General features: G+C 48.7%; 7 protein-coding genes across 7 annotated transcripts; 4 read left to right on the forward strand and 3 right to left on the reverse strand.

The window, feature by feature from the left end:
* Positions 1–232: 232 nt before the first annotated feature.
* BGW36DRAFT_259478 (uncharacterized protein) lies at positions 233–631 on the forward strand (the record flags this gene model as incomplete). Its single annotated transcript, XM_046210059.1, has 2 exons — positions 233–376; positions 437–631. Coding segments are annotated over 2 exons (339 nt in total), but the record flags the coding sequence as incomplete, so codon positions are not given.
* Positions 632–877: 246 nt separating this feature from the next.
* On the reverse strand, positions 878–1,859 carry BGW36DRAFT_209090 (60S ribosomal protein L11). The gene is made up of 4 exons (XM_046209910.1): positions 1,696–1,859; positions 1,488–1,635; positions 1,179–1,428; positions 878–1,112 (listed from the first exon to the last, which is right to left on the reverse strand). Exons 1-4 carry the CDS (start codon positions 1,696–1,698, stop codon positions 986–988), a joined length of 528 nt encoding a protein of 175 aa, XP_046069339.1. The 5' UTR covers positions 1,699–1,859; the 3' UTR covers positions 878–985.
* On the forward strand, positions 1,777–3,245 carry BGW36DRAFT_383495 (uncharacterized protein). The gene is made up of 6 exons (XM_046216668.1): positions 1,777–2,076; positions 2,144–2,152; positions 2,202–2,273; positions 2,325–2,751; positions 2,804–2,851; positions 2,906–3,245. Exons 1-6 carry the CDS (start codon positions 2,050–2,052, stop codon positions 2,986–2,988), a joined length of 666 nt encoding a protein of 221 aa, XP_046069340.1. The 5' UTR covers positions 1,777–2,049; the 3' UTR covers positions 2,989–3,245.
* A 109-nt stretch (positions 3,246–3,354) lies between these two features.
* Positions 3,355–4,550, forward strand: BGW36DRAFT_383499 (UPF0041 domain protein). Its single transcript, XM_046216669.1, has 4 exons — positions 3,355–3,547; positions 3,689–3,761; positions 3,817–3,975; positions 4,055–4,550. The coding sequence occupies exons 1-4, from the start codon at positions 3,475–3,477 to the stop codon at positions 4,110–4,112; spliced, it is 363 nt and encodes a 120-aa protein (XP_046069341.1). The 5' UTR covers positions 3,355–3,474; the 3' UTR covers positions 4,113–4,550.
* Positions 4,537–7,178, reverse strand: BGW36DRAFT_383503 (putative amino acid transporter). The gene is made up of 2 exons (XM_046216670.1): positions 4,911–7,178; positions 4,537–4,860 (listed from the first exon to the last, which is right to left on the reverse strand). The coding sequence occupies exons 1-2, from the start codon at positions 7,023–7,025 to the stop codon at positions 4,696–4,698; spliced, it is 2,280 nt and encodes a 759-aa protein (XP_046069342.1). The 5' UTR covers positions 7,026–7,178; the 3' UTR covers positions 4,537–4,695.
* A 164-nt stretch (positions 7,179–7,342) lies between these two features.
* BGW36DRAFT_383504 (putative cation chloride cotransporter) lies at positions 7,343–11,698 on the forward strand. The gene is made up of 4 exons (XM_046216671.1): positions 7,343–7,989; positions 8,039–8,630; positions 8,677–8,842; positions 8,900–11,698. Exons 1-4 carry the CDS (start codon positions 7,515–7,517, stop codon positions 11,441–11,443), a joined length of 3,777 nt encoding a protein of 1,258 aa, XP_046069343.1. The 5' UTR covers positions 7,343–7,514; the 3' UTR covers positions 11,444–11,698.
* Positions 11,699–12,415: 717 nt separating this feature from the next.
* BGW36DRAFT_383506 (mevalonate kinase) lies at positions 12,416–14,556 on the reverse strand. Its single transcript, XM_046216672.1, has one exon. The coding sequence runs from the start codon at positions 14,332–14,334 to the stop codon at positions 12,670–12,672; it is 1,665 nt and encodes a 554-aa protein (XP_046069344.1). The 5' UTR covers positions 14,335–14,556; the 3' UTR covers positions 12,416–12,669.
* Between the last annotated feature and the right edge of the window lie 19 nt (positions 14,557–14,575).

The following is a 14,575-nucleotide window of genomic DNA, read 5'->3' on the forward strand; positions in this document are numbered from 1 at the left end:
CCTTTCCAACAGCATGCTATCTCGCATGTAAGAAAATGTGGCATGCTGGTTAGTAATATACCTTGGTTCCGTGGTATATGACCAGGCTCTGATCATGCGACACCCAACCCCCATTTCTCACACATCAAACAAAGCTGCAGTGCTATATCAGGCTCATATACGAACAAAACAAACCATCATCAATCCATACAAATAAGATACAGCTACAATGTCCGACACCACTGGCGGCACCACTGGCACCTCCCCTCCCAAGCGCCACTGGCACGGCGAAGTGGGCGCGCGCCATGAGCATCAGAATGTGTGGATGAACGGCGGCGTGCGGTCGCCTGCAGGCCCAGCGCCGTGGTCAGGCTGGGACGCTGAGCGGAAGCGTCGGGTATGCCACTAATTCATTAATTCCTGAAGCTTACGATATGTGTGTTAATAATGGTGATAGGCATCAGAAGCATCGACCAAATCAACTAGCAGCGCATCGTCGAACAATACGCGCAAGTTCGACAAGCTGCAGACGCAGAAGAGAGAAAGCGTCTCGGACGCTGGGTCTGCCGAGAGAAGGAGGAGTTTTGCGGAGATGTTGCCCGAAAAGGGGTTTTTTGGGAGGATGTGGCATGGGTATACTGGGGGTTCGCAGAAGTAATGGAGGGGGTAGGGATCTGTTATCATTTCATGTTATGAGTTGTGGCATCGCAAGTTCATCTGATTCAGGAGGTAATTTGAAGAATGTGAAGAATTTGAAGTGTGGTGAATTTAATATCATCATGTTATCCTAGCACATCCTATCTGAGGTGAGCCTGATAACTAGTAACTAGTCACCGCCCTGTACCGTAGACGGGCCGTCTGTCAGTCTTCCTATCACCATTTTGATATGATGGAATGCTGCATTCTTTTTCTTTTGAGACAAGGAAAGATTCGTAAAACAGCGCCTAATATCAATCACCATTTCACCATTTCCCACACATTACCCCGACCGCTCCCATGCACGAATTTACCGAACGATACCCTCGAAACGGTTCTTGAACCACTTGATAGTCTCATTTTGGTTGATGCGATGGTTGGGACCGATACTGGCCTTGGCACGTCGGCGCTTGGCAACACGCTCTCCAGGGCGGGTCCTATAATCATCACATCAACATTTGCTCGATATTTCAACCAGAAAAAGACATCCAGAAAACACTTACATGCAGCAGTAAAAGTCCATGCCGTAGATACCGATACCAGGGTCGTACTTGATGCCCAAGTCGATATGCTCGCTGATGCCGAAGCCAAAGTTGCCGGTCTCGGAGAAGTTGCGCTTCCTTAATTCGTATTCCTTGACCTTGAGGCCACGCTCGAGGATTTCCTCGGCCTTGGGGCCACGCACGGTAACGTGGACGGAAATCTTTTCGTTACGACGGATACCGAAGGTACGGACAGTGTAGCGGGCCTTGCCTGGACATCGATATATCAGCCTTTTGTCCACCGTTCCTCCATCCTTTTGAATATCTTACTGTACACTGGGGTTTGACCGCTCAGCTGCTCGAGCACCTTTGCTGCACGCGTGAGTCTGTCACCAGATTCGCCGACCGAGATGTTCAGCACGAGCTTTTGGATGCGCAGCTCGCGCATGGGGTTGGCGCTCTTGTCCTTTCCGTCCGACTGGTCACGTTAGATAAATTCAAGCCGTGTGTTGATTCCAATGAATAGGTTCTCACATACCATGGCGACTGTGTGGTGCTGGTCGACTGCTGGATGGATCGAAGTATCGAAAGTCGTTCGAGTGTGCAGCAAAAAGTTCGTTGTGGGCGAACGAGGAAGCGAAAGCCCTAGTGGCTTGGCACTTGTCGGTTGCGCTTAGCGCTAGCCGCGGCCGCGCCTTTCCCAATCCAGCCATAATTTTAGCCGCTGCGGAATCACTTTGTTTCTCACTTTAGCGTCAACCTTTTATTAGCAAAGTGAACTCAGTGAAGTACCTTCACCCTCACACTCTGCTTGAATACGACTGGGCGAGTCTGTTCGGCGAGCATATTCTTTGGAACTTGACAAGTCGCATTCGTGCGCAATACGTCCGGAATGGCGGCAAACAAGCAGGGAAAAATGGTAGGTCTAGCTATGACCATGCGTGATAGCGTACCTTGTTGACAGACACAGCTGACCTTCTCTCTAGCAAAACTTGGTATGTGACATGTCGCCTAACAGCATTCGACCGTACTTATCATGGACAGATCAACTATCGCATGCGCGTGACCTTGAACGATGGTCGACAGATGACGGGACAGATGCTAGCATTTGACAAGGTACGCAGCGTCCTGACATTGTTATAAAGACATATCTAACTGACTACGCAGCACATGAACCTTGTCCTCGCCGATACGGAAGAGTTTCGTCGTGTCAAGCGAAAAGCCACAAAGCAAGCCCCCGGTGCCGCAGCCGCCCCGCTGGTCGAAGCTGAAGAAAAGCGTACTCTGGGATTGACGATCGTTCGAGGCACAAATGTCGTCTCGTGCTCAGTCGATGGACCTCCCCCTGCAGACCCTTCGGCGCGTTTGGGTGCCGGCGTGCCTGGCGTCCCTACAGGCGCTGTCACGCTTTCTGCTGGGCCTGGGATTAGTAGGCCCTCTGGACGAGGCTTGCCGGTTGGTCTTGGTGGCCCGGCTGCTGGCGTTGGAGGACCGGCCCCTGCTGGATTTGGAGGCTTCGCACCTCCTCCTGGTGGGTTCCCTGGAGCGCCGCCTCCTGGGTTCGGCGGACGCGGGGGACCACCTGGTGGACCTCGTAAGTTCTAATCTATTTCTTGACATATTGGACTTTTCCTGACATAGAAAAGCTGGATTTGCTCCCTCTGGATTCCCTCAAGGCGGCCCTGGTGGACCTCGTAAGTGCATCAATCCCGTCTATCTACTGGATTTACAGTCTAACTGCTACATAGCTGGCGGATTTCAACCACCACCTGGATTCCAGCCTCCCGGACAAGGCCGTGGCTACCCACCTCCTGGGTTTGGCGGACGATGATTCAATCCGATGTTCAAGACAACAAAAGCTATGCAAATTTCAGAGCACATGGTGATTTGAAGACCATCAAAAGTCACCTTGCACGGTCCCTTTTTTTTAAAAGTTCGGATTCGAACGAAACAGCCGTGATATGGGTTCACTACCACCACTATCACCGGCAAGGCGTTGGGCGCATGTGGATGAGGTTGGGGTTCACGAGTCTAGCCAAATCACGAGTGTAGTTATAATATAAATCCACAAGAGTTTGTACTGCCTGATCTAGAGCTATATTTATTTAAAACTGCGTATCTCTATCTCGTGTAGTGAGAGCCACGTGACCTCCCACTGTATCCAATGCAGCCATCGGTCAGTCCGGCACGGCAGCCGATGCCGGTGGGAGAAATTCCGCTTTAACTCCGTGCACAGCTTTACCAGCTGCAACAACATCAAAAATAATAATCTCCATCGATTACCGATTTACTGCATTGCTAGTTGGCTGTCGTCAAAATGGCCGCCGCCATCAAAGCCATCAATGCGAAGATCCGCTCCAACAAGGTCCTGGATTACTTCTGCTCAACACGTAAGTTCCTCTCTTTACCGTGACACTCTACTCTCTTACCCGAGCAGTGCTGCAAAGAAAATGAAGAAGAAGAAGAAGAAGCAAAAGAAGAAGAAGAAGAAGCAAAAGAAGAAGCAAAAGAAGAATGCTAACACGTCACAGACTTCTGGGGCCCAGCATCAAACTTCGGTATCCCTCTCGCTGCCATCCTGGACATCAAGAAAGACCCTGAGATGTACTCCCCCGACCTAACAATCAAACAATCAAACAATTTCTAATTTTGGTTATAGCATCTCCGGATCAATGACCGGCGCCTTGACCATCTACTCCGCCACCTTCATGCGCTACTCCATGGCCGTTACCCCGAAAAACTACCTCCTTTTCGCCTGCCACGCTATCAACTTTACCTCGCAACTCACACAAGGCTACCGCTATCTGAATTACTGGAAGTACGTTCGCTCCACCACCTCCGTCCCCTCCCCGAAGTCTGGGTGATGAAAAACTAATGTACTGATGTGGTGATTACAGCTGGGGCGGGCGCGAAAAGGCTCTTGCTGCGAAAGGCGGCGAGGTGGCCTCCCAATAGATGAGAAGGTAAACGATGGGGTTGAGGGGGACAATGAATATAGGGAATATCTACTGGACTTCGATATGCTTCATTTGTATGTGTGTGTGTGTGTGTGTGTGTGTGTGGCCTGTGAGGGTCGTGTCGTGTCGTGTCGTGCCTCTTTACCCGTGTATACTGCATTTTAGTTTTTGAAATGATAGAAAGTGCTTTGATGTGGTCGGTTTGTCGTGTTCGAGAGATCGAGAGATCGAGTGTTTGATGTTTCTGCGCTTTGTAGTGGGGTAGGAAGGATTGTAGGTGATATTGTTGTAGAAGAGGTGGGTATATATTGTATGGGCGATAGGGAATGGTATATTCTCTTAGAGTTAGGACTGACGCGTCCTGAGCATGGAGACAGGGTACGCGAAGAAGGCTAAGCAATTTTTACAGAAATGAATAGGAATGCAAGAATAATCACGTCTATTTGGCCCGAAATTAAGAAAGTCCTGCTTAGTGCATAAAGTGCGACCAAATTGAAATGCTAGAGGTGGCGCATTCTAAAGATGAGGAAATAGATACATATCAATCAAAAATCTAAGGTTGCTGAGGTAGTTGTGCTAGATTAAGTATCGCAATATCCAGGGGCCGGTGGAGTCGAGACGGCAATCCAATTATATATGGTCAGGGAAGTGGTGTATATGCAGCAGATTATACCAAACACAGCCAGGGTGATATCAGCAATGCGCTGGGAGCGGGATGTTGCGCAGGCTTTGAGATGAAGGAGAGGCTAGTGATATGGTTAGTCGAATGGCAAATCGCTGGAAGGGAAAGACTTACTGGATAGACGTAGACAAGTGGCACGCAGGCAAAGCTGCCAACCAGAGAAACAAACTTGTCGAGGTCGTCTGCACCGCCCCAGGCTATGAATGCACAGAACATGACAAGCATGAAGCGGAAAAAGTTCTTCTTCCATTTGATGCCCGGGTTGTACTTGCCGCTGCGGGTGAAAAGCTCATTCTCGGTGATACGAATGGCAGGGAAAAGTTGTAGCGGCGTGCTTAGCAAAATTGCAAGTGAATACAAGAATTGCACAGCATTGACGAGTTTATCGTCCTGGGGCAGGTTGAGTAGCACAACTGTTTTTGTAGCAGATCCATATGCTGCGTAACTGACGGCACCAGCTGACAGGAAAATGACAGTTATAATAATCATAACAGCAGCAAGCACTGGTGGGAATTTCCTAGGATGCGTCATCGACTCTTGAATGGGAATGATAAGCCCCACTCCTTCATAAGTAAAAATAGCAGTGCCGATGAATAGAGTCCATGAATTCGCGTTAAAAGGAATGATATCAGAGACTCCATTGTTGTCAACAATCGTGGTTATGTCGTAATAAAAGAGGTAAATCAAACCCAACATGATGAACAAATCGGCTATAAGAGCGGTAAATCCTAGTTTGCTGATGTCCCGAATCAGCGATAGGGGTAGGAAGATGATCAACTGCATCAGGACCATGAATTTGATGTCGATATATGTCATGCACTTGCTGACAGCCAGAATGAATGCCTGGAGGTTTTGTGACGTAAAAACGATGTACGCAGACACAAACCCCAACTGGCTGAGTACAATTGATCCTAGAATAATTCGTCTCATCCACTTGCCATATAAGACACCCCCAATGTCACCAAAAGAGCCTTCAATCTTGAGTCGAGAGTTTACCAAAAGAATAAAACAGTAGTAACTCAGTATTGAAACGACAAGGAGGACAACGGAGCTAAAAAGCATTCCTCCATTTAGAAATGCGCGTGGCAAGAACAAGACTCCTGTTCCTACAAACGATTTCAGGAGAAGAAGTGCAGCACCCATTGGGGTAGTTGTTCCCTTCGGAGCTCGCTCTTTGTGTTTGCGTTTCTTGCGACCAGGCGTTTCCGGGCGTAGTAAAGATGTGTCCTCCCCGGGCTCGGCTTCGTCACCATCCCACGTATCAGATGAAAAGTATTCACCAGGCCCGAGTGCCTCGTCATCTTCTTCGAGCTCTTCGCCCGCAAAATGTCCATACAGGGTTAAGAACTCAAGGAAATTGCTTGTGAGAAATCGAGGCTGTGTTGAAACGGCATGCTGTCCGTTATCTTGCATTCCACCGCGTGGGCCGGGGCTTCCCAATGTTCTTCGCAAATAGTCTCTTCGAAAGCCACCTGGTACACGAATGGAGTTTATGTCCACGGTCTCGCTCTCAGGCTCAGGTCGATTGAGATTGAAACTTCTACTTCGAGTTGGTCGTCTCAATCCAGAGGCTTGGGCTTCAGCATCCTCGGTCCAGCGATAAACTTGTCGTGTTACATCGCCACCCTGTAATCTCAAGCTCGAGAACTCATCCTCATTCATGCCATTTCCAATTTCACTATGGGATTCCGAGTCTCTAGATGGGTCATTATCGGGAGGCAATACTAAATGTCTCTTCACGACTTCGGGGTCTTCAACCCCACGACTACCTTCAGGTCCGGGCTCGTCGACGAGCCTAGAGTCAAATGACCCATAGTTCGATCGGGCAATCCTGTCTAATGATGGGTGATGCTCAAGATTATTCAGCACTGGTGAGTGTCTCGCTGGGGTACTTGGCTGAGGAGAGAAAGTATTGCTGGTATCTTGAAGCGCCGAGGCCAACGCAGACTGCCCTGGACCAGGAAGAGAAGACTTATTTTCAATTGCTGCAAGATGTTCATTCTGAGCTGCCGGCGCTGGCGTTCCCCGCCCCGACCTTACCGACGAAGCAGTTCCGGTGAAAGAGGTCGATGGCAGGGGGGAAGCTAGGCGTGCTATCGTTGTTTCCCGCTGGAACGATTCTGCTCTGGGCGAAGACGATCGAAAGGAGCGGGGTGGTGAGCTTGCAACCTGTCTAGGCTGAGAGACGTCGGACGAAGCTCCCTGCTCGCTGTTGGCGGTTGCGTGCATCCTGGGCCACGATGCGACAAACTGGGTGGGAAAGCGTGGTGTTAGTATGGCCGAACCATGCAGTGGAAACAAGATCTATACAGCCCCAGCATTCAGAGAGAGTATGAGAAGTATGGCAATAATAATAATGGTCATGCAGGTCGAGCATCGAGGTTGACAGCGAGGAAGAAGGCGCAGGCCGAGGCAGCTTAGCTAACCCGAACGAGAAGCACGCCTATCATGTGCCCGCAACACGCCTCACCGCCCGCGGGAGTGTCGTGTTTGCGCTGTTTGTGCGGATGTATGCAAGGTGAAGTCATCACTGGCGCTTTCCCGAAAGAGGGGAAGTGCTCCTGCTGTGGATAAGAGTCAACAGCGTTCGATCTGCACTCGTCAAGCTTCCTCTTCTGTCATTGTATCTGTTTACAGCTCAATCTACCCCAGCCATGCGTCGAGTTATGCAGTGATCAATTGCCCCCCTTCTTTCTGTTCGTTATTGCACATGAAAACATGGCCCCTGTGGGCACCGAGTCTTCCTCGAGAGTGAGCGAATCTCGACAGAGACCTATTTTTTCGACACGGTCAGCCACAGAAGATGCAACTAGATTGGCTCCTAGTGAATTGTCTAGAGACCCGTACGAACCTGTAACGACAGCATCGAACTCAAACTCAAGACACTATGCGAAAACGCATGGCTTCGTTAAGAGAATCTTCTCGCGGCTCTTTGGTTCTCAGGATCAACAGGACCCCGGACCTGCCTCTCAGGACCAGACAATGGCAGGAGATACACTTGTGGAGGTGGAGAGGGATACGAAGAGGGACCGTGTCCGATCGCAAAGGACTGCAACGAGTCTTAGTGTGCATTCCGACAAACTAGGTACTTTCTCGGGCGTCTTCGTGCCTACCACGTTGAATGTGCTGAGCATTTTGATGTTCCTACGTTTTGGATTTATCCTTGGTCAAGGTGGTGTCCTGGGAATGATGGGTATAGCGCATAAATATTTTCGTATACATATCGCTAATTATAACCACAGGCATGCTTATTGCTGCATATATCATCAACTTATTGACTACAATGTCCATCTCGGCTATCGCAACCAATGGAACAGTACGTGGCGGTGGAGCTTATTATCTGATATCCCGTTCCCTGGGCCCTGAGTTTGGTGGATCAATTGGTCTCGTGTTCTATATGGGATTTGTTTTCAATACCGGAATGAACGCAATAGGCTTAATCGACTGTGTAATTGAGAATTTTGGCCTTGAATCCGGCTCATGGTCAAACTTGCTGCAGGAAGGGTTCTGGTGGAAATACCTATGGTCTACATTGGTTCTGCTTCTTTGCACAGCGATCTGTATGGCTGGGAGCTCGATATTTTCTAGAGCTAGCAATGGGCTGCTAGCTATTCTTTTAATTTCAACATTCAGTATACCTTTCTCCGCATTATTCCAGCGCCCATTTTCGTCTCCCCGATTGGGTGTAGAATTTACTGGTTTCCGAGCAAAGACCTTTTTGGAAAACCTCAAGCCTCATCTCACAAAAGGAGCTGCTGGCAGCGAGATGAGTCGTCGTGAGACATTTCAAGATCTATTCGGCATATTGTTTCCCGCTACTGGAGGAATTTTTGCGTAGGTCTCCCTTGTGTATTCCTGTGGTCCACTAACACGCCAATAGTGGAGCGAGTATGTCTGGAGACTTGAAAAATCCTAGCAAATCGATTCCCAAAGGAACACTTTCGGGACTGCTTTTAACCTTCATCACATACACAATTGTTATCCTGTCAATGGCGGCATCAATCACCAGACAATCATTCTATAATAACGTCAACGTAATACAAGTGGTAAGTATTTGAATAAGCAATGAAACCATATATTCGCAACTGAACCGATCGTTTTAGACAAATCTATCCGGGCTCGTGGTGCTACTTGGGGAGTTTGCTTCCACGTTCTTCTCATCTTTGATGGGGGTAATTGGTTCAGCCAAACTACTTCAAGCGATTGCACGTGATAATCTGGTCCCTGGGCTAGGAATCTTCAGCCAGGGAAACAAAAAGAGCGACGATCCCACCTACGCAATACTTTTTACTTACGTTGTAGCCCAGGTGACCATGCTTTTTGACATCAATCAAATTGCTTCATTCACCACCATGACATACCTAATGACCTTCTTAGCAACAAATCTTGCTTGCTTTTTACTGAAGATTGGGTCTGCACCAAACTTCAGGCCGTCCTTTCACTACTTCAACTGGCAAACTGCAGCTGTGGGAGCCGTGTTTAGCGTTGCCTTCATGTTCTTCGTTGATGGAGTTTACGCTACAGGATGCATCATTGTTCTGCTGTTTTTGTTTGTGCTCATCCATTATACTTCTCCTCCAAAGTCATGGGGCGACGTCAGTCAGAGCTTAATCTATCATCAAGTAAGAAAATATTTACTTCGACTCAGGCAGGAGCATGTCAAGTTCTGGCGACCTCAGATTCTTCTATTTGTGAACGATCTAGAGTCACAGTACAAAATGATTCACTTTTGCAATTCGTTGAAGAAAGGCGCTTTGTTTGTGCTCGGTCACGTTATTGTGACAGATGATTTTACGGGCGCTGTTCCAGAAGTCCGTCGTCGACAGACCGCTTGGACGAAATTTATCGAATATTCAAAAGTGAAAGCGTTCACCAGCATAACAGTAGCCCCTACACCTGAGTGGGGAGTGAGGAATATTGTCTTGAACTCAGGATTAGGTGGCATGAGACCAAATATTGTGATTATTGACCAGCACCGACCTCATCAAAGCCTTGCAGAAGTTCTTAATCCGAAACGTGGGAGACGTTCTTCCCAAAGTGCTGATATAATATTTCATGGACGCGGATCCGACAACAGCGACTCTACCTCGTCTCATCCCCAAACCTCGATGACCGCAAAAGCCTATCTTACAATTCTTGAAGACTTACTTTTCAAGTTGCGGATCAATTTTGCCGTTGCCAGGGGGTTTGAGAACCTTGAACTGCCAAACCCGAAAGGGGAGAATCAGAAAACTTTCATTGACCTGTGGCCTATTCAAATGTCCGCTGAGCTTGCCGCTGATCGAGAAAGTAAACAGAATGTCTTGACGACCAACTTTGATACCTATACCTTGATCTTACAGCTGGGATGCATATTGAACACGGTAGCGTCATGGAAGAGATCTTACAAGCTTCGCGTGTCAGTATTTGTGGAATATGAGAGCGATGTGGAAGAAGAGCGTGGAAGAGTTTCTGCACTACTAGAGAAGCTTCGTATCGAAGCGGAGGTGCTTGTCTTCGCTTTGGCTAACGAGGACCTGAAAACGTACCAAACAATCGTCAATGGTGAAACTTCACTTGTCGATGACAGTGTCGTAGAGGATGTAAATGATGTCCTTGAAAATGAAACGTGGTGGGCGGAAATCCAGGAATATCGAGACAGGGCTAGAGAACCCCAATCATCTAGACAGGCAAGCAGGCAGTCAGGAGAAAGACAGCGTTGGCCGTCAACGCTGTTCCAACAATCAGGGCACCGCCAAGCATTACCGCAATTTGAAGGCATCCAGAGATTAGTGCGAGCTGGCAAAGGGCAAAGAAGAAAATCGATATCTAGTTTCCGAGGTATGAATGTCAACCTGGGTATGCAAACAAGCAGACTGCTCGACTCGCTGGTAGACTATCGCTCCGATGAAAGTGAGGATTCTGTCAGTTCAGGAGACAGCGATTTCGAACCTTACGTGAGCGATGGGGATGATGATGACGACGGATCTACAACACCGCGTTCCAAATTTGCTGCCCCTGAATCCGTAAATGATTTAGAAAGTACACAATCAACACCACGAGCAAACACAACCCTTGACGACCAAATCGGCACCGGCACGCGTGTCGCGGATACAACTCCCTCACGACCAAAAGCCAGTCGAGTGGCCTCCAGTAACCGATTCACTTCAACACCGATCCCCGAGACCCGGGTCAACCCAACGGAAGGAATTGGGCCTTCAATCATGTTCTCCGACTCACCACCCGCCGGCCGGCCATTATCATCATCCAGCGACCCCGAGTCCCCGACATCCAGCACATCCACCTTATCACCACGCCGCGAATCGATATACACCCATTCCCGCGCGAACCCTCTTCATCAAACCCAAACCCTATCCCCGACCGAGGGCTCTTCTCCTGCATCAGGCTATCCCCGCCAAGCCGCCGTACCGCTCTCCTTCAACGACCTCCCCTGCCGCGCCCAACATCTGATCCTAAACGAACTCATGACACGACAAAGCGCCGACACGGCGGTCATGTTCACCACGCTCCCGTCGCCGGTCGAAGGCACCTGTCTCGATGAATCCGGTAGTGAGGAGTACGTCAGTGATCTAGAGATTCTCTGTCGGAGACTGCCGCCTTGTTTGTTGGTTCATAGTAATAGTATGACTGTGACGATGAACCTGTAGCATCTGCATCTACACCAATTTATGTCGGATTAATTCAGCTTTCTTAGGGGCCGCCCGTAGATAATACAAAACGTTCAACTATTATTAATATCGATATGGGGAGCGCTTCTTTACCCAATCCACTTTTGTGGTGCTTAACATGGGCAGCTGCTGGATGACGGTTATGGTCGGGCCATGACAGAGCATTTTTTTCGTGCTCATATAGTGATATGGTTAAAAGCAGGTCAAAACAATATAACATTATTCATTCAAAATCTAGATTATATTATTGGGCCTAGTTATATAGTTTTTAATAGTCATGTAACTTATACCTTCACGTCTCTAGATCCCGTCATATTACTGCCCCAAACACCATTATACAACCATAACCCCATAAATCATTTATATAGAAGATTCGCTCCTTCCTAATTTAAAGACATACATGTCTACACAGATATATCAATTGATGTACTCCTTGCAAACGCGTGTAGGAAAGCCTCCGCAGAGATATATATTAGGCGTGTTTTCACTCACTGTTCTATCCAATGTGTTGCTGACCTATAACTACTCGCTTGGCAATGCCGGTAGGAAATACGGGTAGGCTTATATTAGTTGACTACATATAGTTGTGTGCTCTTTAGAGCATTGAGTTATGTATTAGCACGCGTTGTTGTGTATAATAATATTTTTATTATTATGTTTATTCTATCACACTTCAAAGCTGATGATGATTTGAAATTGAAAATATATATATATATTACTTATGATTTATAAAATAGATATATTTAGATAACTAGTTAGAATTTTTTTAATGATAGTCTAGCATGTTTCACTAATATTATAATATGATGAGTGAATAAAAATTTACCTTGACATAACCCGGCCATTAACCAGCCACTCACTATTTTCCTATATTGCTATATTTAAATTTTTTTGTAACCCTACTGTAGCTGAAGAGAACCATACAGAATATGTTGTTATTACGGAAGTAGACTAGTATACCTATTTTCAAAGCAATACATAACCCAATACATCCCTATGTAGATAGAATCAATTACATGCCATTATTAAATTTAGTATTGATAGATAGTGAAGTATGGAAAGTATATGTACATTTATAACGTCAAGTCCATCACCGAAAGCAATATTACACTCTAATACCATCTCGACCAATCATAGAGTTTCAATCCAGTAGTTGAAAGGTAAGAAGGACCGGATAGAGGGCTGAATGGGGGAGGGGAGGCTACCTACCCAGCCCTCCGCCAAAACTTCCACCCCTCACGCTTCTCCTGCACACCACCACCGACTCCAACCAGCCGCTCAATACCGTCGTTCCCCACGGCATTCTCGAATTTCAATTGATCGATTTCCTCACCGCCTTCCTCATCCGAGCCATTTCGGAGAACGGCGGGGTACAAAACGCCGACGCCGTCGCCGCCGAGCGTCGTTTCGAAGGAGGAGAAGTTCTCGGCGGCGAGGCTGCGGTCGAGTTGCCGGCGGGCTTGCGGCGATGCATCTGCACGGAGAAGCGTGATTGCGCAGCCGCCGCCGCCGCCGCCAGTGAGCTTGGTCCAGCCGATATTGGAGTAATCGACTAGCTCGCGGATGCGCTCGAGACGAGGGTGCGAAACGCCGAGGGAGACGAGGAGGCCGTGGTTGATGCGGAATAGTGCGCCGAATTTGGAGAGGGTCTCCGTGTTGGTATCTTCGTCGTCCTCGTCGTCGTTGTCAAAGTCCGAGGATGTGATCATGTTGTGTGCAGATATGGTGACTTGGTCGATGGTGTCGAGCATTGCGGCGGTGACTTGAGGGTGGGTTTTAAGCAGGGTGCCGACTTTGGCGACTTCGACGGCCGTGGAGCGGGATTGGTTGGTGTTGACGATTAGGAGAGGCAGTTCGGGGAAATTGTTGAGGAAGGTGACGGTGGGTGGTTTGGAATAGTCGTCGCGTCGGAAGAGCACTGCTTTGCCGCCTGATGAGACGGTGTTGTCGACGCCGCTTGGATTCCCATGTATGCACATTTCGCCGACAAATGCCCATCGGTTGATGCGTTCGATCTGAACTGCAGCCTCGTCTGGGGGCTGATCCGGGTGCGGCCCGGCGAGGGTACGGATCTGCAGCAGCAGGGCTGCGCTGATGCAGACACTGACGCTTCCACTGCTCCCTAGGCCGGCGCCAGGTGGGATTGTAGATCGGAGGGTGTAGATGGCGGCGTGGGAATTGGGCGAGCCCAAGGAGAGGAATAGGTAGAGGAACGCAGCGGCGGAGTTTTGGTGGATTTTGCGTACATCGTCGGTTTCGTTTGCGGAGACAGCAGCGACGTGTGGCTGCATTGCCTCGAGTAATTCGGGGTCTAGCTCTGTGACGAGATCGTAGTACATCTTCTTCTTTGACGGGTGCTGGAACACATTCCAGGGCAGCGAGTCAATGTCCCAGGTGTGATCCAAGCCAATGTCGCGGAAATTCAAGGTCACGTTGCGATGTGATTTTGAAAGCGTGGTGACAAGTAGATATGACCGTAGCGAGATGGCAGCAGCTAAAGCTGCCTTTCCATGAACCACGGCGTGCTCGCCGAAAACAATGACTTTGCCAGGGGCTGACACCATAAAGGGCGGTGCCATTGGCGACGAAATTTTTCGCGCGTGCTGCGCAGATTTGGTGTGCGATGCCATTTTGACTGTAGTTTTGGAGGAGTTGGTATTGGCTGTAGGGCTGGAGGTCGAGGGCGTCAGGATGCTGCCGTCTGAATTGTCAGTGTTATTATCTTCGTCGTTGTTGCTGGTGGTTGTGATGATTTCGTCGGTCTTGAATCGAGCCTGTAATTCCGACACGGTGACGCGGTTCTTGTTGTTCTTGTTAGAAGCTCTCACGCTGCCATTGCCATTCTTCTTTCGCGAGTTGCCATTCTGCATGGCGTTGTGAGAGTCCGGTGAGTTTTTAAGGGGGGAAGAAAAGACAAGGAAAGCGGGGAGCGGGTTGGGGATATATATGGGGAGGCCGCAGCAGGAGGAATGCAAGCGACAAGCAGAACAGCAGGGAGCGGGACAGAACAATGGCGTTTTGTGCTGGCGATGAAAGGCTGAGGACGGTAGTGTCTTATTTTGGTCCTGACTGACTGCTGCGAATTGGAGGTGGTCGATTAATTCTTCCTTC

The sequence above is a fragment of the Talaromyces proteolyticus genome, assembly GCF_021365285.1.
Source record: "Talaromyces proteolyticus strain PMI_201 chromosome Unknown BGW36scaffold_9, whole genome shotgun sequence".
NCBI lineage: Eukaryota > Fungi > Ascomycota > Eurotiomycetes > Eurotiales > Trichocomaceae > Talaromyces > Talaromyces proteolyticus.

Bases quoted from the DNA above. Each gene is read 5' to 3' on its own strand.
- BGW36DRAFT_209090 (XM_046209910.1), bottom strand. The intron at 1,429-1,487 runs GTAAGATATTCA...ATCGATGTCCAG, and splicing joins CGGTCAAACCCCAGTGTACA to GCAAGGCCCGCTACACTGTC. The intron at 1,113-1,178 runs GTAAGTGTTTTC...TGATGATTATAG, and splicing joins ATGGACTTTTACTGCTGCAT to GACCCGCCCTGGAGAGCGTG.
- BGW36DRAFT_383495 (XM_046216668.1), top strand. From the start codon at position 2,050: ATGGCGGCAAACAAGCAGGGAAAAATG. The intron at 2,274-2,324 runs GTACGCAGCGTC...CTGACTACGCAG, and splicing joins AGATGCTAGCATTTGACAAG to CACATGAACCTTGTCCTCGC. The intron at 2,752-2,803 runs GTAAGTTCTAAT...GACATAGAAAAG, and splicing joins GGGACCACCTGGTGGACCTC to CTGGATTTGCTCCCTCTGGA.
- BGW36DRAFT_383499 (XM_046216669.1), top strand. From the start codon at position 3,475: ATGGCCGCCGCCATCAAAGCCATCAATGCGAAGATCCGCTCCAACAAG. The intron at 3,548-3,688 runs GTAAGTTCCTCT...AACACGTCACAG, and splicing joins GGATTACTTCTGCTCAACAC to ACTTCTGGGGCCCAGCATCA. The intron at 3,762-3,816 runs GTACTCCCCCGA...TTTTGGTTATAG, and splicing joins ATCAAGAAAGACCCTGAGAT to CATCTCCGGATCAATGACCG.
- BGW36DRAFT_383503 (XM_046216670.1), bottom strand. From the start codon at position 7,025: ATGCACGCAACCGCCAACAGCGAGCAGGGAGCTTCGTCCGACGTCTCT. The intron at 4,861-4,910 runs GTAAGTCTTTCC...CCATATCACTAG, and splicing joins CACTTGTCTACGTCTATCCA to CCTCTCCTTCATCTCAAAGC.
- BGW36DRAFT_383504 (XM_046216671.1), top strand. From the start codon at position 7,515: ATGGCCCCTGTGGGCACCGAGTCTTCCTCGAGAGTGAGCGAATCTCGA. The intron at 7,990-8,038 runs GTATAGCGCATA...TTATAACCACAG, and splicing joins TGGTGTCCTGGGAATGATGG to GCATGCTTATTGCTGCATAT. The intron at 8,631-8,676 runs GTAGGTCTCCCT...ACACGCCAATAG, and splicing joins GCTACTGGAGGAATTTTTGC to TGGAGCGAGTATGTCTGGAG.
- BGW36DRAFT_383506 (XM_046216672.1), bottom strand. From the start codon at position 14,334: ATGCAGAATGGCAACTCGCGAAAGAAGAATGGCAATGGCAGCGTGAGA.